This window comes from Quercus suber, unplaced genomic scaffold (genome assembly GCF_002906115.3).
Source record: "Quercus suber isolate HL8 unplaced genomic scaffold, Cork oak 2.0 scaffold_6, whole genome shotgun sequence".
Classification (NCBI taxonomy): Eukaryota; Viridiplantae; Streptophyta; class Magnoliopsida; order Fagales; family Fagaceae; genus Quercus; species Quercus suber.
The window spans coordinates 1,719,542-1,747,122 of NW_027069472.1; the positions used below are offsets into that span (position 1 = coordinate 1,719,542).

The 27,581-nt window shown below is 32.7% G+C and overlaps 2 protein-coding genes across 2 annotated transcripts; one reads left to right on the forward strand and one right to left on the reverse strand.

Moving 5' to 3' along the window:
* The first annotated feature begins 4,562 nt into the window (after positions 1-4,562).
* Positions 4,563-5,449, forward strand: LOC112035254 (uncharacterized). The gene is made up of 2 exons (XM_065773787.1): positions 4,563-4,784; positions 4,868-5,449. The coding sequence occupies exons 1-2, from the start codon at positions 4,563-4,565 to the stop codon at positions 5,447-5,449; spliced, it is 804 nt and encodes a 267-aa protein (XP_065629859.1).
* Positions 5,450-14,389: 8,940 nt separating this feature from the next.
* LOC111997444 (protein NUCLEAR FUSION DEFECTIVE 4) lies at positions 14,390-18,522 on the reverse strand. Its single transcript, XM_024029529.2, is given in 5 exon segments — positions 14,390-14,929; positions 14,932-15,377; positions 15,875-16,785; positions 17,938-17,987; positions 17,990-18,522. Coding segments are annotated over 5 exon segments (1,716 nt in total). The 5' UTR covers positions 18,261-18,522; the 3' UTR covers positions 14,390-14,891.
* Between the last annotated feature and the right edge of the window lie 9,059 nt (positions 18,523-27,581).

Consider the following 27,581-nt stretch of genomic DNA (forward strand, 5'->3'; position numbering starts at 1 on the left):
TCTTTTTTATTTAATATCATTATTTTCATAATTTTTACTGTGATATCTTTCACAACATTTTATTATTAAGTGATGCTAGAGATATTACAAATTTTACTACTTATGTTTTACAAATTGGCATCTCACCAACCACAAAAAATAATTTCAAACATATATTCATTATATTGTTTTAGAAACACTAATCACATTTTTACCACATCAATTTGTAAAATTTGTACTAGCTATGACTAAGAATTGGTTATTTTTGTTTATTTATTTTAATACTATGAAATATATTCATATTTTCTTGCAATTGTTTATTTACTTTGTTATTTGATTAATATTTTTTAGATTAATTTTACTTTTAATATTGTTTTTTTAATTTTGCCCCCTCTAGACAAAAATCCTAGCTCCGCCACTGGGTACAACAAGACCTATTTTTTAATGGGCAAAAATTTGATTGTTTTAATTTCTTCCAAAGTGGAGTTGTAATTCATAAACTTGCTTTCACTGATTTGTGGCCAATGGAGATAATGGATTACTAGGCCTCCACTATTCATTTTATACTCTCTGAAGTGAAGGTCAAAATATTCTACCAATTAATTAAGCTAACTAATTGGTAAGGGATTAATTAGTGGACCTTCCATAATTTTTGTTTGCTAGGTAATAGGTTTTGATGTAATTCGGCCAAGACTAGATGGATCATGGATGTATCAGATGGCCTACAGGCCATATTGGCAATTGTTTTTAAATGTTATCTTCTAAAATCAATCATATCTTGCTTCTCCAAAAAAAAAAAAAAAAAAAAAAAAATCAATCATATCTTGCTTCTTGAAATGCTATTTCTTTCGTAAGCTTTTTCAACGGTTTGAACTTTTTTGCAGTTCCTTTTTCATGTGCATGCCTATTGAGAGGCTGCTTTCTTTTCCTCTGTCCTTTTGTCAGATATCCTTTATTTTTGTGCCAACTTAAAATAAAGCCACCCAACAGCAAGCAAACAAGTCAGTTTGTTTTTCCCCAATAAAAAATAAGCTTTTATTTTTTCATACCGTACCTAACGTACCATTTTTTTTATGAAAAATATTAATAGAGGTTCTAAGTACATTTATTAGTAAATTAAATTACATATTTGGTTCTTACCATTTATACTAAATGTCAATTTGATAATTGACATTTCAAATATATCAATTTGGTCTTTAATCTTTTGAAATTCTGTCAAAAGAGTCCTTACCATTAAGTGGTAAATGAAAAATACTGACGTGACTAACAGTAAAATTAATATTATATTTTATGCAGTGACAATTTCCACATAAGCTTTCACGTGGCATTAATAAAAAAAAAAAATCAACAATTATCTAATTCACTCCCTCTAATTGCATCTGTCTATTTGATCCAACTCAAACTCACTCTTTCTCTTTTATACTCAGCCTCCATGATCGCATGACTGAAGCTCACCCTCTGAGTTCCTTCAATGCCATTGCTATTCTCCGCTGCTTGCTACTGCCATCACACCAGTGGTTGCCAAATCCAAACCCGCTTTTGTAACCTCTCGCTCTCTCTCATCAATCCACCAAGATCGAAGCTCTAAGCCTTTATCTGTCTTTAAACTGTGCATAAGTGGAATCTAAAGGAGATAGGTCTGGTGATTTTAGATGGGCATGTTTCGAGTGGATGAATCCCTTTGCATTTGTGGGTATTGTTCATTTTTGCAAGCCATATAGATGGTATGATTTGATTTGGATTTTGGTTTGTTTTTCAAAATGGATTCATGGGGTTTGGATGTTTCTGATTCTAAGTTGATTTGTAAATGGGTATGGGTATGGGTATGACTAAGTGCTCTATGTAATTTGACTAAAATTTTTTGTTTTGGTATAAAGGTCTAGGTATTTTCAGCCTAGCTTTGCAAAATCAAAAACAAATTATTTTTGCAAAGGGCTGGGTATTTTAACTTCTATTCTATTTCTATCTTCTAAAATTAAGTTTCCCAAAACTATCCCTTCTTTCATTTTTTCCATTTGATGGAATTGAAATGGAGGGTTTTTTTTTTATAATTTATTTATTTTTTTATAAAAATTATTTAAAGAGAATGAAGGATACAAATTACACATCTACAGTGTGAATAGATTGTATTTTATCGACTTCTTTCATGGATCGGAGTTTGATCATTGGAGCTTTGAAGGAGCCAAGAAGTTACATGGTATGAGACAAAAGGAGCTCCATCAAAATAGATTTGGACTTGGAATGGGTATTTTTGTATTTGCTTAGCCTTGAGTAAGCTTCAGTCATGGAGGCAGAGTAGTAAGCATAGAGAGAGGGATATATCAGAGATAAAGAGAGAGTTAGAGTGAGATAGAAAAACTTTGATTTTTTAAATTAATTCCACGTGGCAGCTTATGTGAAAATCTATGCGGCATAAAATCAATATTTTAATTTTACCGTTAGCCACGTTAACATTTTCTATCCAGTACTTAACAGCAGGAACCATTTTGACACAATACCAAAAGGTTAAGGACCAAATTGAGACATTTAAAAGGTTAAGGACCAAATTGACATTTAGTGTAAAATTTAGGAACCAAATATGTAGTTTACCCTGTATTATTTTATGAGAAAAGAAAAAAAAAGTTTTTTGATAGTTTTTTTTTCTCTCACTAAAATAATGTAAAAAAAATTTCGTTAAGAATATCTATTAACAAAACCCTATTTTTAGATCACTATCAACAAATATAAACTAATCTTTTTTTAAAAAAAGAAAATATAATCCAATCTAAGCGCGAACTCAAATAAATATGGCATAGGATGCCATATTGTCCTGCTACCTTTTTCCCCTTCTTAAATTTATTTTCCTTTTCTCTGTTATGAGATATTAAGTCAAGACCAACCAATGGGGCTAAGGGCAATAGCATGGGCTACTAATTTGGTAGTTGATTTGTTTGCCCACTACTGTCGGTTATTTAACTCAATAAGTCTTAACCACTCCCTTTATATTGGCCCCCTTGACTTATAAGCCTTAGACTAAAGGATTTATTACCTGCCCAGTGCCCACTCTCTCACTGTAAAGTTGATTTTGGATTTATTTTGTAGTACAGATTTGGAGCTACAATGCCACTTATAAAGGCGTTAGGTTTGATACCATATCTTATTGATGGCAACATTTATATTTTCTTTACAAATGAATTTTATCATTTTATTGATTATTACTGATAGAGAGTATTAATTTATGTTTCTGTATTTACTATTTATGAGGCTCTCACAACCGACCTTAAATAGAATTTGAGCCCAGCCTGACTTTGCCTTGAAATTTCAGTGGCGTGGGCCTGGTTAACATTCGGGTACGGCCACCATAGTCCACAGTGATTTTAGGAAGTAAAGTGCCTATCAGAGCAGGTACACCAACCACAATTATCGTAGAGGTAGCACCACTAGGCACTAGCCCCAGCTACAATCTTTGCCCCCATTTTTGATGGGAAATTATTGTATAGTCTCGAACTATACTTCTTCTCTCTTGTAAAGAGGTGGGCTCTATGATGAGTGAGATTTACCATTCTTTGAGAGAGAGAGAGCATAGTCAGGACTATGCAATAACAGCTCTATTTGATGTCAATAGAGCTTTTAGGTATCACTTTTTTTAGACACTCAATTTCTAGATTGATAGTCTTTTTACTAGTGTAATTACTTTCACACTCCACCCATTGTGGCCGAAGGAAGAGAAAATTTGAACACAAAATTTTACAATCACTAAACTACAAGAATTTTGGAACATACTTTCATATATTACCAATACCACCTTAAGCACACCTCCACAGCTCAATTAACTTTTTGTTGAATTTTATGTGACAATTCTATCACTGGATTATATTTTTCTCTTTCAACCATTCATGTTAGCATATTTCAAGATAACGAGTGCCCCAAAGGGCATAAGTTAAAGATTAATAAAAACTTAATTATCTTATCAAAAAATAAAAAATAAAAACTTAATTATGAGTTGTAATGCACATTTAAAAAAATAAAATACACATGTTAATGATTCATTTACTTACACACACAAAAATATATTGTGTATTTGCTTTTATTTATTTATTATTATTATTTTATATATATATCATATATGTGTATAGTTTGACTTTATTATTTTAAAAATGTATAAAAATATTATTTAATAAAACATTAAATCACTGTCGGGCATTCAGTTGCTTTTTCGGTTCTACGTTACGCCAACTGTAATTTAATCCTGCATACCAAATTCATGGTTCTAAGCTTTTTAATTAATACGTGTCCTATTAAAGGGTTGCTATAGAAGCATCTCTACTGCTCATTTCCAGAAACGACATAAGTGATAGTAATTGTTAGGTAATAACAATACATTGCACCTATTTTATGGACCTTAAACTCTTAAAGTCGGTAAGTTCTCGTGCTCTACTTCCACATTTTTGCTTGTCACTCTCTTGTTCTAACTACCGTCCAAATTTAATAAAAGAGAGAGACGAAAAAAAATTGTCCAAATTTAACCACCACATTTACTTGTTGCTCTCTTAAACTCCTTATCTACTTTATCACCACCTCACATGAGAGGAATTGAGGATCACATGGCAAAGCATTTAGCCATGGACTGGTTCTCTTGGTTATCCAAGAGTAGCCTTGAGCCCTCACTCATATACGAGTATGGCCTTGCTTTTGCTCGCAATGAGCTCCAATATGAGGATATAAGCTACTTCAACCATGAGTTTCTTCAGAGCATGGGCATTTCTGTGGCTAAACACAGGCTAGAGATTCTCAAGCTTGCTAGGAAGGAAAACAGTGGTGGCCAGGTACATTTTCTGGGCTCTTCTTGGCAATCAATAAGACCAAGAGGTGCTTGAACAAGTGCATTAACAAGTTGGTTTTTCGTGAGGATGTTGATTTCAAAGCCACTCCTCATGAGCTGGTACATTATCCAGAGCAATATTGGAAAGGTGGATTCTTGAGGAGGCAAAAGAGTGTAGAGATCAAGGAAGAGAGGCCAGTGCTAAAAAAGAGGAGCATAACTCTATCAGGACCTCTGGATAGGGTGCAAGAGAGGATGATGGCTAATACCAGAAGCTTGAAATTATCTGGGCCTCTTGATGGAAAGGTGCAAGAGAAATTGATGTACAATTCAAAGAGCCCAAGATTGTCTGGGCCTACGGATAGAAGGGTGCAAGAGAAAATGATGTTCACAGCTAGGAGCTCAAAATTACCAGGACCCATTGATGGATGGGTGCCTGAGAGGTTGACAGTCACAACAACTAAGAACCCAAAGCTATCTGGGCCTTTGGATGGAAGAGTACAAGACAGGTATGTGGTCACAAGTAGGAGTCCAAAGTCATCTGGACCATTGGATGGAAGAGTTGCAAGTCCAATGGCTAACATTCAATATAACCAGGAAAAGTTGGATGTTGAGTATGATGATCATTCACTATGGGCTACAATGTTTCATGATATGAAACCCACTTGAGTTTTTGTGCTTTTTCTTGGGTATGTTTCTGGCTACTTTCTCTTCTATTCTCTCTCCCTATTTCTTCCTCTTGAAATTGTGAGAGATGGTTCCCAATGGTTCTTCACCTTATGGACAAAATTTGTATGGCTTTTGAGGTTTGTTTACCCTTTATACTATATGTTCGGAGTGCACTAATATATATTGGCTTTTTTAGTATAGAAGAAGACAGTTGGTTTGAGCATTGTTATTGGTTTATCCCATCTTGAATTTGTAGTTTGTAAATTGTATCATTACTCCAGATTGTGACTCTCATGCGTTGATAGAGAAAGAAAGCCCTGGTTATATTTGTTCCTTAAGTTTGACCCATGTGTTTGGGACTTGTTGGATAGTTATGCTACATTATTAAAGATATTATTATTTATTATTTTAAAACAGCGGTTATCACATGATTTGACAATGGGAAAATTTAGGAAGAGGCAGTTGATTGGTTTTGCATTACAAATAAGTTTGATGATATAACAAATTTCACATTTTTTTTTCACAAATATTAAGATGAAATATAATGAAAAAAAAAAAAATATTAGTGGTGTTCTCATATAAAAGTGATGTTATTGTAATCACAATCTATCTAGTAAATCAACAAATTGTAAAAAAACATATTGTGAAAAAAAAGGTTAAATTTATTATCTCTCTACCATTGTTGTTTTCATTACCATACCTTATTATAATGGTTCCATAAAGTCACGTTCATTTAATTCGAGTGGTACACTATAAACCCAATAGCTTTTTGTTTGGCCCATCAGCTAACTATAAAAATAAAAGAACATGTGGAGGGATTAACTTCACTTAATCTCATACTCGATCCAAGTCCAATAAAAGCTTTAATGGCCTTAATCCCAACGGCACGCTTTAGCATAAGCTATAAATATTTGGTTAAATCTCGGATTCGGTTCAAAATGCACTAACTTAATTGTGTGTTTGATATTGGCTTAAAGTTGTAGTTAAAATTGAGGAGTTTTTAATTTGGATGATAACTTTAGGAACTTGAGATACATGTTCAAAAAAAAAAAAAAGTAACGTGATAAAATTGAGGAGTTGGATGGTGGCACTTGTAGAATTTGGATGGTGGCAATTGTATCCCAAATTTTTTTTTCTCTCCCCATGCATTCTTTGTGGTTACGATAAGGTTAATGAATCATGTTTAGTGAGATCTAAAAAAGGCACCTATCAATATGATAAAAAAAAAAAGGTTTAACCATACAAAAATGATGTATAAGCATTTTACTTCGCAAAAGCTATAACATCACAATTGCTAATTCAAATATTCATATGAAACATTTTATCAAACAACTTATGGGTTTCATCAAACAATATAGGGAGTACTAATCAATATTAACATGAAAATGAAAACAGAGGATATAAATTCACAACTCTATTCGGAAAATTTATATATCAGAATCAATTCCTCTTACAAAAAGAAAACTACCATAGTCAGGAGAGAGAGAGAGAGAGAGAGAGAGAGAGAGAGAGAGAGAGAGAGAGAGAGAGAGAACTCTGTGAACCGCTTTTACTCGTACTTCTTTGCAATTTCAAAGTATCCGTCTACATTGTCTGTTCTTATCAATGGGCCAAAGGATAGAGCTTAGAATCACACATGTATCTTAGGGGTGGGTCACAGGGGGGAAAAAAACAATGTTTTGGGTGGCTCAACATTGTTGGTTACGTTTGACAACAATTACTAATTCTTCATCAAAATAAACAAATTGCATTGGTTTAGATTGTAGATTAAAGTAGAGAAAGTATGCATGAGAATTTTGAGGAAGTTGAGATTTGGGTCAAAACCTGTTTGTACTCGTGGCTCACTCGGAAGAAAAAAATTTCTAGCTCTGTCATCAATTATATCTAATCCTATTTGAAATGTCAACAAAGTAAATTATGACATTATGTTTGAGAGTGCAAGCAAAGTATTCATAATTTATAATCCTAGCTATAGTACAAGTATTGTAACCCTAGATTAATGCACCGTTAGTTTACTATTTAGCCTAGTATAAAGACACTTGAATGTGTTTGTTGTAATACACATAGTTTAATAGTAAAGAGTCTTTACTATTAAACTATGTGCATTAAACATAGTTTAAAAGTTTAATACCCATAGTTCAATAAATACTCTTTAATAAATACATTGTAATTCATAAAGTTTAATGGTAAAAAAGTAGCCATCAAGGGCTTCCCTTTGTGCTCTCTCCCCCGTCTTCATTTTTTCCTCTTCATATTTTCCCATATCCATCAATTCAATTTTTCTCTCTTTCTACATGCTATCAAAGTAGTGTGATCTAAAAATTAAAAAAAAAAAAAAAAAAGAAAAAAGAAAAAAGAGAGTAATGCTTTATGTTCTCTAATATGGTATTATAAGAGCCAGCCCCAGATGAATTGTATTAATTATTACTTATGTGGTTTCCACTAATTTGTATTTCCATTTTCCAATAGTAAAATCCGTGGTCCTATTCTCACCATCACTAGCTGACACTCTATAGGGGTTCATCCTAAATTTGATATTTATATATAAAAATAAATAAATAAATAAAAAAGAAAATCTTGGTAATTTAACAACATTCAAGGTACATCTTCCTTTTGTAACGTATTAGTAGCTTATATGCCATGGGCGGGTTACAATTCTGAAAATGCGGTACTCATTAGGAGTGTCTAGTATAACATACCATAATGATTGATAACAATAGTAGTTGGTGTGCACATATATGTCTCGGATACTTTTGTGTACGCATTCTCATTATAATAGAAGGAAAAAATACGCGTTCACACACATAATAGTGCCTTGGGACTCATTTTTAATGAAAGTTTTGTTCAAAAAAATTTTTTATGGGTCCCGTGAACAGAGTATAAAATCCACTGAAAAAGCCTCCACAGCCACACAGAAACGCGCTTCAAAAAAAAAAAAAAAAACACAGATGCAAGCGCTAAGGCCTTGTTTTGGATTTTTTTTTCCTTCACTCATCACTCCTCACTCAAATTTCGTTACTCATCACTCATTACGCATCACTTAAAATACCCTCACTTTCCCAATCTCACCCGTTTGGCACTCATCACCCAGTTTTGCCTTACTTTTTCCCAAAAAAAAAAAAAAAAAAAAGTCCAACACTGCGGCTGGGCTTTGTTTAAAAAAAAAATAAATAATAATAATAATAATAATAATAACCAAAAAAATCCAACATTGCGGCTAAAAAGTAGGTTTATTACAAAAATGTCATTGAAAATATAGTTATGAAATTGAGGTGTTTTCAGTTTCCATAAGTCATCACTCAAAAATCAGATAATTGAGTGATGAAAACAAAAATTGGAAACAAAATCCAAATGGATTTCTCAGTTATGGGTCCCACTATTTTGAGTTATGAATTATGAAAATAGCAAATCCAAACAGCTCCTAAATAATTACTATCCAAACGGTCACTATATCTTGACCTAATTTTTTGAGAATTATCATTTTGTTTTGTGTCGTTTGTCTCAGCTTCCATAGTCGATGCTTCTTAAGCATATAAATAAAAAAATGGAGCATGATTTAATTTCTTAGGTGGAGTACATAACTTCTTGTCTAGAAAATGGGATATGAAGCCAGTCTCTGAAATTGAATAGATAGTACTTAAGTAATTAAACCATTTTTCAGTACTTGGCAATATGGTAGTACAGGTCTAAAATACAAGCACTCCATCTCCATGGACTTTTTCTGTTATGAGCATAAATATTTTTGTACAGTGACAAGCTACGTGAATAAATGCGTAATAGATCCCTCACCTACTCACCTAGTGAATGTGGGCCATGTGGCCCAATTTATTATTTATTTATAATGATACAGACAAATAGCACGCATAGCAAGTAACAATTTGTCCATAAAAACATTAGCATTGGGGAATGCAAATGTCAAATATAAGGAGAATTTGGCATTTGTAACCCTAAAGTGCTTTATATCAAAGAATTGTAAACTCAGATATTGCAAATTTTTTTGCAATACTGCTACAGTGCAATTCTACCTTTAGAATTGCATTGTAGCACAATTCTAAAACAAAAAACTAATATTTTATTGTGTCTCTCTCTCTCTCTCTCTTTATCCGACTCCCAATCTTTGATTCTCTCTCCTTTCAATCCTCACTCACTCCCTCTCTTCAGACTCAAAACTTCATAGCCACCAAAACTCTAGACCAGTGTGGTGGAATGGAATGGAGATTGGCGTTTGGGTTTTGGTACAGAAATTGGTGTTTGGGTGTAGTGTGGAGATCGATGTTAGGCTGTGGGTTTGCCATGGGTTGTGTGGTTTGGGTGTGGTGTGGAGATAGGTGTTGGGCTATGGGTTTGCCAGGGGTTGCGTCGGTTTCAGATAGGTGTGGGTGATCGGTGTTTGGGTGATCGCGTTGGGCTGTGGATTTCTACATGTGGTTTTTTTTTTTTTTTTTGGGTGATCAGCGTTTGGTGTTTGATGGTCTGGCTTTTTTTTTTTTTTTTTTTTTTTTTTGGTGTGATGGTAGATTATGGGTTGTTGGTGGTGGTGGTGTCAAGTGTGTGTAGTGCAGCAGTGGTGGGCATTTGGTGATGGTGTTTTCTGTAAAATTTGTGGTTGTTGAATAGAAAGAACGAGAAAGAAAGAATAAATGATGGTAATTGGGGGATATATTATTTTAATCTGTAAAATAGGAAAATAAAAGTTTAGGATGCTGGAGGTATGGTAAAATGATATAGTATAATAATAAAGTGGCTTTTTGAGATGGTAAAATAGAGTAGAATTGGAATTTCCCAGTGCTAATGCTCTAAGAGCATTCTCAACAGCCCTCTTATAAAAAATGTCATTTTGACACATCAAAAGCCTACTTTATTATTTTTATCACATCATTTTACAATTCCTCATTTATCACATCTTCTATTCTTCAAGTCTATTCATTAAAATAATATATTCCAATATTAAAATAACATTAAAAAAACCAACAATATATAAAAATACAAAATAAAAAAACCAACCACCCCCACCACAACTCACAGCCCACCCCACTGTCAGCAACCAACAATGCCCCACCCACATCCCACCCACCACCATCTCACACTAGATCCCCACAGCAAAACACCAAAACGACTGTAACAAAAAACAACAAAAACAACAAAAACACAACCCGACCGCATCCCACACTCACACCACTGCCGCGCTAACCCACCCACCCATCAACACCCCACATCTCACCCCACCATTGTCTCACACTAGAACCACCACAACAAAACACCAAAACCACCACCACAGAAAAACAAAAACAACAAAAAAACACAAAGATTGGCATCAGAGATCATTGATTTGAAAGTGTGAGGTGGACGGTGCTGCGTGGTGGACAATAATCTACCCATCCGAACCCACCCATTGCCAACCCACCCATCAAACCAAAACCAAAAAAAGTGAACGAAAAAAAAAAAAAAAAAAAAAAAAAAAAAAAAAAAACCCAAAGCGAAATAGAGAAGACAAATGATCGGCGGCGTCGAGTGGTGGCCTTTGGTGATTAGCGTGCTATGGAAGAGGAATAGAGAAGACGTAGATGAGAGAGAAGACAAAGATGAGAAGACAGAGAGAGAGAGAGAGATATCTATGATGAGGAGAGAGAAAAAGTAAATAAAATAATAATATAAAATTTTGCTATTGTTGTCTGTACCGTCTCATATTTAAGGTGATACTGTAGTGGTGTGCCAAAATTTTTGGCATTTAAAACACCTCATAAAGCTCATATTTTGGTGTTTGGTGTGTCGAATGCCAAATATTTGGCATTTGACACACTTGATGAGAATGCTCTAACACATTATATTTAACATGTGTCAAAACATATGGCAATAAATTTAATTCTAAATTAATGGTACATTATAAATATTTTGTATTTAATATTCTTATAAGTTGGGTTCAAATTACACCCAGTATAACTTTAAACAATGTTATATTACTCAATATTTTTCAATTAGATGAATTTTGATAAATCCACATTTAGATTACATTATTATTGTATATTTTTCATACTTGCAAAATTTCAAGGTAATCAAAGATCGATATCAATGTCATCAACCAATTATTTAAATTCAAATTTTTGGAGTTTAAAATAATGTATAAAAGATAAGTTTATCAATCGAATGATAAATAACATCCAATTGACATGAATACTAAAAACATATAAAACATGTAATTCAAAGGTAGGATTTCCAAAATATAAATTCTATAACAAGTAATTGGGTGGTGTAACATTGCATAGAGTTACACTATGTGTAACTTAACCTAGTCCCCTATATATATGGTTGTCAAAATTGCGATCTAGATCGTAAGATCGCATGATTTTACGATCTCACCTCGCCAAAACGTTTAGAATCATAGTAGGATAGTAAAAATGGTAGGATCGTATGTAGGATCGTGTAAGATCATATAAGATTGTAGGATCGTATGGGATCCTACTGATCCTACCAAAACATGCATTTTTGGTTTGAGCTTATTTATTTTATTTCTTTTTTGATGGGATTGGTTTGGGCTAAGATAATCCAACTAAACCCACAAGCCCAACTGGTTATTAGTAGCCCAATAACAAATTGATGTCCCAAATTTACATCTTTGTCAAAAGAAAATTTTCAAAAAAAAACCCATAGCACTTAAGTTTAAAGTTCAAACAAAAAAAAGAAACCTAAATATTTAGAAACATCAATCCCAAAGTCATGCCTACTCTCAAGAACCCCAAAACCCATCACCTCTCAGCACTCTCAATGACGTTGCCTTTTGGATTTCATATTTATAATTAGCTAGTTTACCTTAGAGTGAGAATTCTATTTTAGATTTCATATTGTAATAAGCTAATTTTCATTTGCTAAATAGCCTAACTTATTTTGGATTTGGAACTTTGAAACTGGAAAATGTTTTCAATATGTGTCGATAATATCTTGGTACTTAGTTGCTAATTAAACATGCACTAAACTTTTTAGATATATTGTGTCAAAACTTAAATATATTTGTTTCATTAGTATAGACATAACGATGTAGGGAATGCAATTACATTATATGATGCAAATCTTTGTTTTTTAATGGATGAATTCATATTTTACGTGATTACTCAATATATAAAGTCACTATCATTGTGTTTTTTGTTTAAAATTTGAAAATAGGTAGGATGATTTTACGATTCACAATCTACCTACCTCCCACAATCCTACTTAGGATCCTGATTTTAACAATCTTGCATATATATATATATATATATAATATGCACATTTTATAATTTGAGAATAAACAATATAATTAAAAAATAGAATAATTTTTTTAATAAAAAAATCACTTATATTTGAAGTCCCCATAAACGTTGCATACATTTTTTTTTTTTTGTAACTTGTGCCTACTCATCTCCTCCAACAATCAAAAAAATAAAAACTTTAAATTTTATTAATAAACTATAATCGCATTATATATTAACATATAACACTATGAATTCCAATTGCAACAAAAGAATGTTGACAAAGGTATATATGATTTTGTTAACTTTCATTCTTTCCACGTTCTATCAAATTTCTTTTCCTTTTTAAAGTTATTTTCTATTTTCCTTGATATATATAAAAAAAGATATAAAATAGTTATTTTAACATTATTGTTCATGTTCTTCATGGATAGAAAGTCACCAAGAAATTCAACAAATTTCTGAAGTCAAGATAAAGAGAGACATGCAATCCGCAAGTTTCCATTCTCTTGATGTTGATGGAGTTCTATTTGTAAACTTCCTCTTTAATTAGTGATAAAAAGAGAGGTCCAAAACTTTTCACTGCATTTATCTTGATGTTGATAGAGTACTATTATTGTTGATGTTCTCGGTAGATAAGCTTATCAGTTACAAAAATATTTATTTATTTATTTTAACATATTCGTCACAATTTATTTAAGCGTTTACAACCAACCCCCCCCCCCCCCCCCCACCAAAAGAAAAACACACACATATATATAAACATTCTATTCAAATTCAAACACAAATCAATAGAGGAACACATAAAATAATAACAAAAAACTTTCGTATATAATATATAATAACACATTCTCTCAAATAAATAGTGTTTTTTAATAAAATGTGTACTTATAATATTTATATATTATAATAAGTTGAAAAAAATCTTGCGAAACACAAGCAAATAACTAGAAAGTTACTGGTGATTGCCATAGCCCATTTCTACTTCCAAGTTCCAACTAGCCAATTAAGAGCAGCTTCCCTCATTTAAAATTTTAAACAAGTAGAAGCTTCGTATTCTACATGAAAGATATTAAGGATAATACGTACATTAATGTTTTAAATTTAACATAAAACAAAATAAATAAATAAATAAGTCAAAATTTTATATATTGTTGTCACAAGGGGTAAGCTACATAACAATGCATTGATTTTCTTCCACTTAGTCCACACAGTTGGCAATGTACCAGTGGAAGGACCACACTTCGGGTGAACAAAGGTAGATACATGAATGATCATTGATCAACCTATGAGGACTCTCATAAGTTCATAACAACAACTTTTGATGCATTCAACACTTCCAGCTCCCAGGTCTGAAGTTGAACCCACCAAAGAGATGGACGTTGAGTATACATTTAAAATTTTGGATTAAGTTTCATTTCTATATGTTATATTTTAATCTCAGTTGAAATCTCCCCAAGATTTTTAGGCTTAATATACCAATCGTTGGGTTAACATTAAATTACTAATTTAGTTGGAATTTCATGTTCACTTGCCTATGATATAAGCTAAAGTTCTCAAATTTTAAGGCAAGGAAAATCTCCTCTCTAGTTTATTTTATGTTCCCTTGTTTTCATTCCATGTATCAAACCATCAACAGCTCTATAACAGCCAGATTACATAACTAGCTCAATTACCATGCTGGGATGCATTAAGAAATTAAGTTTCAACCATCTCATGCACTCAAAACAACATTTCATTGAAATATACAACAAAAATAAAGTCTCAAACCCAAATGTTTAAGATCAGTTATATAGATCCCCTCAATAGATTAGTTAGGGCTGGCTATATGTATTAAGAGACACCCCAACAATTATCTATAGCAGATCCATTCATAATAAAGTGATTATATTTTACACGTTATTAATCTATCACAACCCTCCTCTTTTTTCCAGATTTGGAATTGGCTGTGAGAGAAATATATGACACTAAGTTCAAACACGTGCAGAGTTATTTATTGATATATAGTAATGAAAAATTGCATTTTATACTATAACAAGTATATGCTTCAAATACACAATTAGAGCCGATATGTGAGTTGGACTGCTGACTGGCGCTCAAACATGCACTGCATTGATGAGTGTTCAATAAGCCCGAACTTACGATAGCTACGGTAGCATCCAAAGATGTGCTTCGGTAACAATGGCTACCAAATGGATAGATGCTCAACCCCATTAACCTCAATGACTTGTGCTTTGTGGCAGCCGGAAGGAACCCCTGAATAAAGCGTTTGGTAAACGGGCTTTATCCTTTTAGTCAAAACAATGCTTAAGATAGTGCCCACACCACAGACAGCAGCCAAAACCAGGAAGGTGAGTCTAAAACAATTTGGACCCAAGCAGGTGAGACTTGAACCAATCCGATTAAGTCCATGCTGTTTAGCTGCCTCGTTATCATATATATACCCTGCTAGCAGACCTGAAAAAAGGAAAGCACCAATAGGATTCCCTAGTGCCATGAAATTGCTTAGTAAACCGAAATGCCTCAAGCCAAATAGCTCAGAGACAGTTGGGAGCATGACAGAAAATTGAACGCCAAAGCAGATCCCAAGAAGTGCAGTTGCAATATAAAGAGTGCCATCCATTGCAGAAGCAAACATAAGGTATGTGATAATCATGATTATTTGAGTAAATGTCATCCAAACCGTCCGAGGAAGTGTCCTTGACCTGCAATGAATAGAGCGCTGCACTAAATTACAATGACAACCAATTGGAATAACAGGGATGTAGAGAGTACTTTGCAGAATTTACAACAACATGCTGATGCTAATTTCCTGTAACAGCAAATTCTTGGAGACAATTAGCTGAGTCGACTATGCAAGGTTTATGAAAGCACAAGCAATATTTTCTTGCAAGGAGTTAGCAAGGTTTAACTGAAAGTGTAAATATAACTTTATTGCTGATATTCAATGACCAATCTATAAATTTGATAGGAGGAGATATATGTAACATCCATAAAAAAGTAATTTTCTTGAGAAGATTCCATGCATTGTAAAATCATTAATGTGCCTAATGATCCACAATTTTTGTTGAATTTAATATAGAACTCTTCAGCTTAATAATTGATTTAGATCATAGACATGTACGGTAAGCAAACCTAATAGTAAGCACCCTGCTTCAGTCAATAATCTCTGTGACTAACCATGAGAATAGATGGTACTGACCTGACAAAATGTTCAGAGACAACTCCACCACCAAGACGGCCCACAAAATTGCAAAAGCTGAAGAGAGACACCAAGATTTTGGTCTCACGCACACCTTGTGCAATCCCTATCTGTGCTAGATTATTAAGAACAGTCACCCCAGAACCAACCCCAACAAAATAAACCAAGAACAGAAGCCAGAAGTCTGCCTTGATTACAGCTTCACTAAATTTAAAATCTTCCCCCCTTTTGGGCCTCCTCTTCTTCTTCACTGCCCCCTCACCCTCAGCAAGAAGCATAGCCACATCAGACACATCCTCACTTTCATGAAAACTTCCTAGGTTTTTTGCTGATGAAGATGGTGTCAGCAGTGGTTCAGTTTTGTCTGAATTGCCTTCTACTTGAACCAGACTGTCTGAAGACCCAATTGATTGGTCGAGTGTCCCTGATTTCCTTGTTCTCATGGGGTTCAGCGTCATTTTTACAGGAATTGCAAGTGGAGCCATGAGAAGTAGAATCATTATAAAAACAAAAGCATAGGAAATTAGAGGACTTAAAGAATATGTATCAGCCATTATCGTGGTCGTCAGAAGATATAAGCCAAGCACAATACTTGAAGCTTGGATGAAAAGAAAATGGCGATGCTCCTCAGAGTCATCACCAGAAGCTGGAGCACATGGCCTAACAAAGTACATCATAATGAAACACAGAACAGGAATCCCAATTGCGAGGAACAACAAAAGGTTAGAAGAGGAACTATGAAGCAGCACACTGTAAATTTCTGTAAAAACCGCAGCACTGAGCCCCACATAACCTTTGAGAATACCTGCAACAGTTCCTCGACTGAGAGGGAAGTTTCTCATGTTGGTCACAATAACAGCAGTGCTAAACCAAGCATTACTATTAGCAGCAACACAAAGAGCAAGCCATAACTGTGATATCATAAAAGGAAGAGGATTACATTTTGATCTTTTGGCCAAAAGTATCTTATTTGAGCTAACTAAATGCACCAACAACCACAATTCCCAAAATAAATCTCCACAAAATTGATGTGCCAAATGAAGCTACCTATATGCTCACATACGACTGAGAAACTTGAATTTCTTTACAGTTCAAGTGGATGGCAGTCTTTGAAGAAATAATTTGGATTTCAATTTTTGGTTCAAATAACTTCAATAAAGTTTGAAAGGGAAAAAAGATTCTATTGATAAAATTCATGGATGGGTTTAAGCTTTATTAATATGTTCATTTGAAATGAACGGTTGTATGAGTATGATATTATTCAAATCCATAACATCACAAGTGCTTTTGAGCAGAATCGTATAAGCTCAGACTCATGGTGTGTTGTTCAGATCCATATTCAAGCAATTATCCTCAATTCCAATTGCAACCCAAAGGAATAATATTTCTCCATGCCAGATAAACAGTTAGACTTATGACTCACTATGTAAAATTTTCAACAAATGGAAGTTTATTGTAGTTACAGAAGAGTAATCCTATTCCCACCAGTAGTAACTTCTGGTTGATTCACTCATTTGAAGGGTAACTAATAGAGGATGCCCCTTTGAGCCAGAAATATGACACCTCGGTTTGCAATCTCCTTTCACACACACACACACATACACAAATTATCCCCATTTCTGAGTCATGAATCAAAGGATCATAAGTTTGAGAACTAGAGATGAAGAAAGAAGACAACCTCAGATAATACAGGTTTCAGATGAGCCCTACTCCTATCTCATATATTAATTATATAGGATTCATTCACCACTACCTTAGGAAACTTTAGCATTTTATAATTATACCTATCATTCCATTAGGAAACAAGATTAGAATGAAACCATGTACATATGTTGAAGCGATTAAAATCAATTGACATCAATAAAATCTATTACCCTAAATAAGGAAAAAGCATTAATCCCATCCACACAACACATACTCAGATAACATTTTTGAACTCCAAATCCAATCAATCATTAAAAAAAGTATCCAAGAGAACCCACAAAAAACCCATTAATTAAAATCATCCAGCAACCAAAATTAACAAAAGGGTATGCCAAATAAATAAAAGACGAATTACTTACCAACCAATAAGGAAGAGAAAGAACAGTACGGCTGACAGCGAGAAAGAGAACCCATAACCAAAGAAACAAAAGACAGAACCAACGATGAGAACAAACCAAGGAGGAAACCTGTCACAAACTACGCCTGGAAGGAGGCCAACGTTTTCACCAATATCGTTGGCCACACCGATCATGGTAAGCTGGTGCTGGTTAAAACCCAGAACTGATTTCAAGGAATGAGAGTAAAGTGGGAAAGTGTATGCATTGCCTGATGCAATTTCAACCCAAACTGCAGCTCCTAGCCCCACCCATGGTGGCCTTGTTCCTGCTTTCAGTGCCACCATAGCTACTATGCTCAGGAGCCTAGTGATAGAGCTTATGGGCTTATCTTCCTATTAAGTTGGGAATTTTCAGTTCGAGGAAATGTATGGCAGACACAGAGGATAGTGAGGCAGAGAAAGAGAACAAAGAATGGTCTTATGTAATGTTGTCTCTCTGGTTGTTTAATAAAATATTTTGGGTGTAGTCAGTAATGACTTTGCTTTTGCCTAAATGTTTGGACTTCTCTGCGGTTGAGTTTCCTAAATTGATTTTTATATGGGTCTGTTTTGATTTTTATACGAGTGTATTCATGATTTATTATTGAATGCGACTCTCTCATTATTTCCCAGTCATTTTACCCCTCTTACGCGTCGCTTGCTCTAATTGTTTATAATATGTTGTCTTTTATGGATGGATTTTGTCAAGTTCGTATCTCCCGTGTAGATAAACAATACAATTGCTCAACTAATTTATTAGCTAAAAATGCTTTAGTTATTGATGAATTTTTTTTTTTTTTTTTTTTTGGTTTGGATTGGAAATAATTCTTATTTTCTAAAATAAGCTATTCTCTATGATGTAATAATTGTTTTTCATATTGAATAAGGTTTGATATAATCCTATATAAAAAGAATTGACAGATAATTGTGAAATTGATTAGGACTCTAAACATCATTTCCATTGACGCAGATATCACAATCTATTACTTCTATAATTGAAAAAAAAATGTATATATAAAAAAAGATGAAGTAAAGAAGACGAGTTATTCTTTCCTTCTTATACTAATTTAGAAGCCATATGAGATAAAAGTCTCATACACAGTTTTGAATATGAAAATTTCCTATATTTAGACTTATTAATTTTTTAATAGGAGTAATATTCTTCCTTGTCAGTTGGGGAGGTTGTGTGGAGTCTTGACACGTGTAGCGTCCAAATTGACATTTACATTTTTATTATACTTTTTTTTTTTTTTTTATATTTTTTGGGGTGGGGAGTGGGGACACGATGTTGCGCAAAGCTTTTTACATGCAACAATGGATACAATTTAGTTGACGCGATCTACTGATCTGGCTTCTGGCCCACCCAAAATACTTTTCTTTGGTTGCTAATGCCTTGTATCTTTCTTTGTTAATAAATCTAGTTCAGTGGTTCCGTTTAAGTTCAGATAATGATTATTAATAATGTCAAAATAATGATAAATTAAATTTATTCATCTTACCAACCTTTTGGATAGGTACATTTGAGCCTTGAGTCCAGACCTCTCGTCTCGCTGGTACAAAAGCAAAAAAGGGAGAAATCATTCAACTTTAATGCCTATGAAGTAATGATTTTATTCCTCAATAATTACAATGCCGACGGTCTAATAATTTTTTTAATATTGAAATTAAAAATTAAAATATTTACTCTTTTTTTTTTTAAGAAAATAAAATATTCACTTTTTTAATATCAGTTCTTAGATTAATAAAAATTTTAATTTTTTACTTTTTACTTCTCAACTTTTTTTCTATACATTTTCATGGTGCAATAGCATTGAATCCAAATCCACTCCACAAATTCCAAGGGGTGTGGCGAATTGGTCAGGCAAACTTTAGGACAAGTAGTAAAACTCTGACAGCTTGGATTCGAGCAGCCATACGTGCATTCATTCTCTTGAGACCATTAGATTGGGGGGAATTTAACTGCCCCTTGAATTACCCAAGGTGTATATATGGAAAACTTCTTGTCGAGGGTAATTCAAGGGACAATTGGAAGGATGGTTCAAACTTAACACCAATGGATCATTTTGGAAATCCAAGTCCTACCAGAGTTGGATGGTAATTTGAGACAATGTGGGAGGAAATTGGGCGATGAAATTTTCAAAACCTATAGGGTGAACACTACCAATGTGTTGGCTAAAGTTTTGGATATTAAAAGATGGCTTGTTATTGGGGTTACCAACTTATTACACATTGAACTTGATGCTAAATATGTTGTTAATCTTTTGAAAAGCAGTATTTATACCAAACTTGTAATGGAACCCCAATTCTTATTGACTACAAAAACCTTTAAAAGATTGTTCCTGACACAAGATTATTGATCATGTCTATCGTGAAACCAATTATGTGCAAATGATGTAGCTAAACCTGCTGGAGCGTCTCAATCTTTTTGTTTTGTTGTACATGTGGGTCTGTTGACAGACCACATGTGGTGGAAACTGGAAAGAATACTGGCATTTGATAAGACAAAGCTCTATTGGAATTGTCTGATTGATTTCGGAGATGCTTGTGGTTTGTATGGTTCTAGAAAAATGAAAGGGATGATGGATAATATGAGGAGGGGTTGGCAGATCTTAGCGGCAATATGAATATGTACCATTTGTGCATCGCCATCCTTTGCCACTATCTGCGTCATTTCCTTCTCCTCAATATGTACTACCATACTAATGATCATCACCATCGACAACTCTCTCTCTCTCTCTCTCTCTCTCTGTGCAAAATGTAGGTCGTCCTTGGTTTCAATTTTACTCTACTTTTTCTGAAGGTTTTCCTTGTTTATGTGGGTTGGAAAAGTTTCCAAGTTTTCTACTTCCCAAATGAAGTTATGATGTTATTTTTGAAAATTAATATATTGTCACTGCAATTTTTTTAAAAAAAAATGAATTAGAGGCTTTTAAAAACTCCTTTTGATAATTTTAATCAATTTTACTAACATAATTTGAGAATGATAGTGCATAGATATAAATATAGATAAGGTAAACTACGTATTTAGTCCTTATACTTTATACCATATTTCAATGTGATTACTTAATTAAAAAATATATTTTTATCGCATGAGAAAAAATTCACATCGCAAAATCTTAAAAAATAAACTTAAGAAACAACACTTAAATACTGTACTTAAGTCTTACTTTTATAATATATTTTAACAATATAGTAACATGATACTTACACCTCTCATATTAACGATACATCTCATTAATTAAATTTAATAACAGGTGGAACACTTAATTTTTTTCTGATATTTTATTTATTGATCTTCCTCGTGCCAACTTTTTGTTGCGTGACATCAATCTTAAAGTAACCCATATATATTAAATTATTAATGTGGGATCTTGTGGTTTCTTTTTTTTTTTTTTGGATGGAAGGGATCTTTTGGTTTCTAATTAAGCGTGAGTCATTAGACCAGTTAATTTAGGACGTTTCCATTTGTGGAGAGGAAGTATGCAACGGAAATTTGTGGGTCCTTCTGAATTGTATGAGTATGAGAAATTTCCGCCCTATTTTTACAGGACATTGATTGAACCCCCACTCGTGACCTAAACCTAACAATTCATCGAACTTAGGACCTACCGAGCACCGACCTAGTGGCTAGTACTACTTTATCAATTTGACCTGAAAAGTGAAGTGTACTGGAATAGAAATTTTCTTAGAAAGAACTCAAACAAGTCATCTGCCTCTGAGCCACGTTCTGAGTTTTGTGGCTTATAAATGCTTTAAATCTATATGTTTCTCACATACAATTGGAACCACGCATATTAGGATCCATACGATTGGGCTGTATTATTATAGGCTTGTTGCCAATACTTTAGCTGCTGTGGGCAGATTGTAATTGTTGTGACTGCTTATTTTGTTTAAATATCCAATCGTTTAACCAAAAAAAGAAAAAAAAGAAATGGATGACACAAAACGGATCCTTATAATTCATAAAAAAAGAAAAAAAAAAAGAAAAAAAAAAAAAAGAGGATCCTTATAAGTTAGTGTTATTGTTTACTATACAATGATGAACATTACCTCTTGAATTTGTTTACTATACAATGATGAACATTACCTCTTGAATTTGTTTTAATATGACATAATAGGGCTAGAAGGGTTTTTGGATGAACTTATTTTTATTGGATTTTGTTTACAAATTGGAAAGATTCCTTCAATTTAAATTCTTAAATTTTTCTCCAATTTTAATTCAAATGTAAGATATGTGACATTTAAAAAATAAAAAATAATAATTCCAATGGTATTAACAAAACCCAAGTAAACCAAGCAAAATCAAATAAATGCCAGTTGTCTTATTACAAGAATTTTTAATAATTTTTCAAAAGTATTATTGTCTTTGTAAAGGGTGTGAGATGTTATTAGAAAGTTATACATAAACTAACAGCAAAAATGAATTGGTTATAAAAACAAAAAACAAGAACAAAAAATATAAACTGACATTTTAAACTAAAACAAACAAAGTTATGCCCCTTATAACTTTTATTTTTTATTTTTTTGAGAATCAAGCGCCTTATAACTTGATTAAGTTATAAGACACCTCTTGCTATTTCCAATAAAAATATCTAAGGTTTAAATTCTCCTATATTGTTTAATTAAGAAATAAATAAATGAAAAGAATAAGCAGCTGCTAAAATAATTACTGTGCAGTTTGACATCAATAAATGAGTTGTTAAAAAAAATAGGCAGTCCTTCTAGTAAAGATTTTAACCCATATTTCATTATGGGTGCAAAATTGTGAAGTTATAGGTTATTTTGCCACCAAAAGAATTTATTTAAAATGAATTTAGTTTATGATGCAAAATGACACGGTATACTTTGTATTATGTAGGATTATAAATTTCCTCAAAAAAATGTAGGATTATAATTATTTTGTTTTCTCTACAAGTAAATGAACATAATATAAGTATGGGTTTCTTGGATCATAAAATCTCTAACACCCTCTCTTTCAAACTTAACATAGAAGTTTGATAACATTTTGAAGTTGGAATCCAAAAATAATGGACCGGATTGGATTTTATTTTTATTTTTTTCCATCCCTATAACTAATGGTCTTCCATGAAAATCAAGCTATGAAGTTCTAAACAGATTGGTGCGATTTGAGCTATTAATCATAGATCATATGCAACCAAAGACTTTTTTTTTCCTTTCTTTCTTGATCTCTTTTTTCCTTTCTCTCCTTCTGATTAATATATCCAACTGCTTCTCATGTTATTGTGAGCTGTGTTTTGGGTCGCTTTCTTGGGGTGACTGGGTTGCAATCATGTGCTAGTTAGATTCTAGGCTATCGATGATTTTATAGAAGACGGTTTTTGGATTTCGGTGTTTCACAGCATTGGGAAAGATCAAAGATTTCTCTAATACCATGTTACAATTGTTGTTAGGATTAAGATTGGGGAGACAAATAGAGAGAATATAAAAGTTGGAAACAAAATATAGTGATTCAGCTTACCGGCCTATGTTGATAGTGGAAAGCATAGATTGACTACATTTGTATTATATATGTATTTACAATCGAGTAATATTATATTATCAGCTCAAGATAATATATTATCAGCTCAAGATAATGTGGTTAATTACAAATTAGATTATAAATGTAATTAACCATGTATCGTTATATATTCAAGATAAATTAATTTTATTTTTAAAAAATAATATATTTTTTTCTTTTTGTTAAATTTATTTTCCAATTTGATATTCAATTCTCTATATGAAATTAATCTTTGTTTTAGTTAGTATTATTCATTAAATTATGCATATAATACATCAAATTAACCTCAGTTTGAGATGAATGTGCTGAAGTTTGAGAAGTTGTAGCATTTATATATAGTGTGTGTTGGAGAGTTCAAATTAAATATTATATACTATTTAGGAATTGGTTTATTTTTATTAAATGTTAATTTCGGCAAGGATTTTACCTATGCCTAATTCCTGAGGCTTCTTGGGAGTTAAAAAGAAAAAAGAAAAAAGGAAGGCTACTAGGGATACATATATAGTCTTACAAAAAGAAACAAAACTTAAATACAGTACCTTAGATGCTATTCCTTAAGTTCCCCTCTTAAGATTCAGCCATATGGGTACTTAATTAAAAAATACACTTTCATCCTATAAGGAAAAATTCACATGGTAGAATCTTAAAATAGGAACCTAAGGAACAACACATAAGTACTGTATTTAAGTCTTGCCCTACAAAAAGTTATACTCCTTGACTATTTGTAATGTTAATAAAGATAGGAATTAATTTCAATTTATACAAGACTTCCCACCCAATCCGTAGGGTAAAATTCATAAATTTCCTCTTCTCTATTTAAATCCTAACCGCCTATCTTCTCCAAAAATAATAATAATAATAATATGAAAATCCTAATTATCTTCTCTCATTAGTGAAGACAATGTCATCCAAGAAAAATTAAACCCAAAACTCAACAACAACGCACTTCGTTCTTTTCAAACCCAAAACCCTAACAAAACCCTCTCCTCCACAGCACCACACCAAACACCAGACCCACATCCACCAAAACCCATAATCCACACTAGACCCGCCACCATCAGAGACCACCCCACAACCCTCACCACAAATTAAACCCAAAACCCATGCTGCCACAACCACCTAACCCATGCCTCAAAAACCTAATACAAATCGACTCAAAAAAAGGGAAGGAAGAAAGAGAAAGAGAGGCTAGACATTATAATTATAAGAAATCAACTCCTAATCTCAATACTTTTTAAGTAAAACCAAACACAAATGTTCCTTAGAAAAGCAACCAAACGCAAATAACACAAACACCATTACCTACCCATTAACATCATTCAAACATGCTAAAATAAAGAAAAATAACAAGATAAAGCTTAAAAGCTGCAGAGCCCGCCATCTTCATCCAAGAGGATTATCTTAGTTGGTCAACTGAATGCCATTCTTGATTGCAAATGTGGATATCCTTTCATACTTGTTCGCCTCTGCAATAATTTTCACCCTTCCGGTCTATCTATACTCTTCACGTAGAAAGATGACAGCCCTAACCTCCTTCCTGCCAGTCACCACCAGTTTCCTTTTCTTCTTAAAAAATCGGGCAACCTTCACTACAAGGAAAAAGACATAATACAACAAGTATTATTACCCACAAAAAAAAAAATAGAGGTAATATATATACTATTGCATCACTAGGTTGTTTTTTGTTGTAACAGTAACTTAAATTTGTTACATCAATATGAGATTGTAGCAATAATTACAATGAAATGTGTTGTTGTAATAGGTAGCCCTTATTTTACATTGAGATATGTTGTTGCAATATTTAATCTTTTATTTTACATCGATCTATATCATTGTAATAGATTAAATCTTTATTTCACATCAAATTTTGTTGATGTAATAGAGGTGAGTAATTGAGTAACAGGAAATTTTGAGAATTTGGCGCTAATTTTTTTCATTAATTTCCTCTCTCTCACCCATGTTTATCCCCCTTTTTTTCTCATCTCAATATCTCTCTCTCACCCACGCATGTTTTCCTTTTTTTTTCTCATCTCAATTTCCCACTTTCTTTCACCACATCTATCTTCCTATTTTTTCTCATCTCAGATTTCACTCACACCCACACCTATCTCTCTCTCTCTTCTTCTTAGTTTCCCTCTTTATCTCACCCACCTCTATCTCCTTTTTTTTTTTTTGCTTTTGTTTAAAAAATCTCAAATTCTCTCTTTCTCTCTCTATCTCACGCCTACCTCTTTTTTTTTTAAGTATGGGTTTCTTGGATCATAAAATCTCTAACACCCTCTCTTTCAAACTTAACATAGAAGTTTGATAACATTTTGAAGTTGGAATCCAAAAATAATGGACCGGATTGGATTTTATTTTTATTTTTTTCCATCCCTATAACTAATGGTCTTCCATGAAAAATCAAGCTATGAAGTTCTAAACAGATTGGTGCGATTTGAGCTATTAATCATAGATCATATGCAACCAAAGAATTTTTTTTTTTTCCTTTCTTTCTTGATCTCTTTTTTCCTTTCTCTCCTTCTGATTAATATATCCAACTGCTTCTCATGTTATTGTGAGCTGTGTTTTGGGTCGCTTTCTGGGGGTGACTGGGTTGCAATCATGTGCTAGTTAGATTCTAGGCTATCGATGATTTTATAGAAGACGGTTTTTGGATTTCGCTGTTTCACAGCATTGGGAAAGATCAAAGATTTCTCTAATACCATGTTAGAATTGTTGTTAGGATTAAGATTGAGGGAGACAAATAGAGAGAATATAAAAGTTGGAAACAACATATAGTGATTCAGCTTACTGGCCTATGTTGATAGTGGAAAGCATAGATTGACTACATTTGTATTATATATGTATTTACAATCGAGTAATATTATATTATCAGCTCAAGATAATGTGGTTAATTACAAATTAGATTATAAATGTAATTAACCATGTATCGTTATATATTCAAGATAAATTAATTTTATTTTTAAAAAATAATATTTTTTTTTCTTTTTGTTAAATTTATTTTCCAATTTGATATTCAATTCTCTATATGAAATTAATCTTTGTTTTAGTTAGTATTATTCATTAAATTATGCATATAATACACCAAATTAACCTCAGTTTGAGATGAATGTGCTGAAGTTTGAGAAGTTGTAGCATTTATATATAGTGTGTGTTGGAGAGTTCAAATTAAATATTATATACTATTTAGGAATTGGTTTATTTTTATTAAATGTTAATTTCGGCAAGGATTTTACCTATGCCTAATTCCTGAGGCTTCTTGGGAGTTAAAAAGAAAAAAGAAAAAAGGAAGGCTACTAGGGATACATATATAGTCTTACAAAAAGAAACAAAACTTAGATACNCCGGATTGGATTTTATTTTTATTTTTTTCCATCCCTATAACTAATGGTTCCATGAAAAATCAAGCTATGAAGTTCTAAACAGATTGGGTGCGATTTGAGCTATTAATCATAGATCATATGCAACCAAAGAATTTTTTTTTTCCTTTCTTTCTTGATCTCTTTTTTCCTCTCTCCTCTGATTAATATATCCAACTGCTTCTCATGTATTGTGAGCTGTGTTTTGGGTCGCTTTCTGGGGGTGACTGGGTTGCAATCATGTGCTAGTTAGATTCTAGGCTATCGATGATTTTATAGAAAGACGGTTTTTGGATTTCGCTGTTTCACAGCATTGGGAAAGATCAGATTTCTCTAATACCATGTTAGAATTGTTGTTAGGATTAAGATTGAGGGAGACCAATAGAGAGAATATAAAAGTTGGAAACAAAATAGTGATTCAGCTTACTGGCTATGTTGATAGTGGAAAGCATAGATTGACTACATTTGTTATATATGTATTTACAATCGGTAATATATATTATCAGCTCAAGATAATGTGGTTAAATTACAATTAGATTATAAAGTAATTAAACCATGTATCGTATATATTCAAGATAAATTAATTTTATTTTTAAAAATAATATTTTTTTTTCTTTTTGTTAAATTTATTTCCAATTTGATATTCAATTCTCTATATGAAATTAATCTTTGTTTTAGTTAGTATTATTCATTAAATATGCATTAATACACCAAATTAACCTCAGTTTGAGATGAATGTGCTGAAGT

What these genes read in the sequence shown, in the direction of transcription:
- LOC112035254 (XM_065773787.1), top strand. Translation starts at nt 4,563, where the DNA reads ATGGCAAAGCATTTAGCCATGGACTGGTTCTCTTGGTTATCCAAGAGT. An exon ending in AGGAAAACAGTGGTGGCCAG is followed by an intron (nt 4,785 to 4,867) that starts GTACATTTTCTG and finishes GTTTTTCGTGAG; the next exon opens with GATGTTGATTTCAAAGCCAC.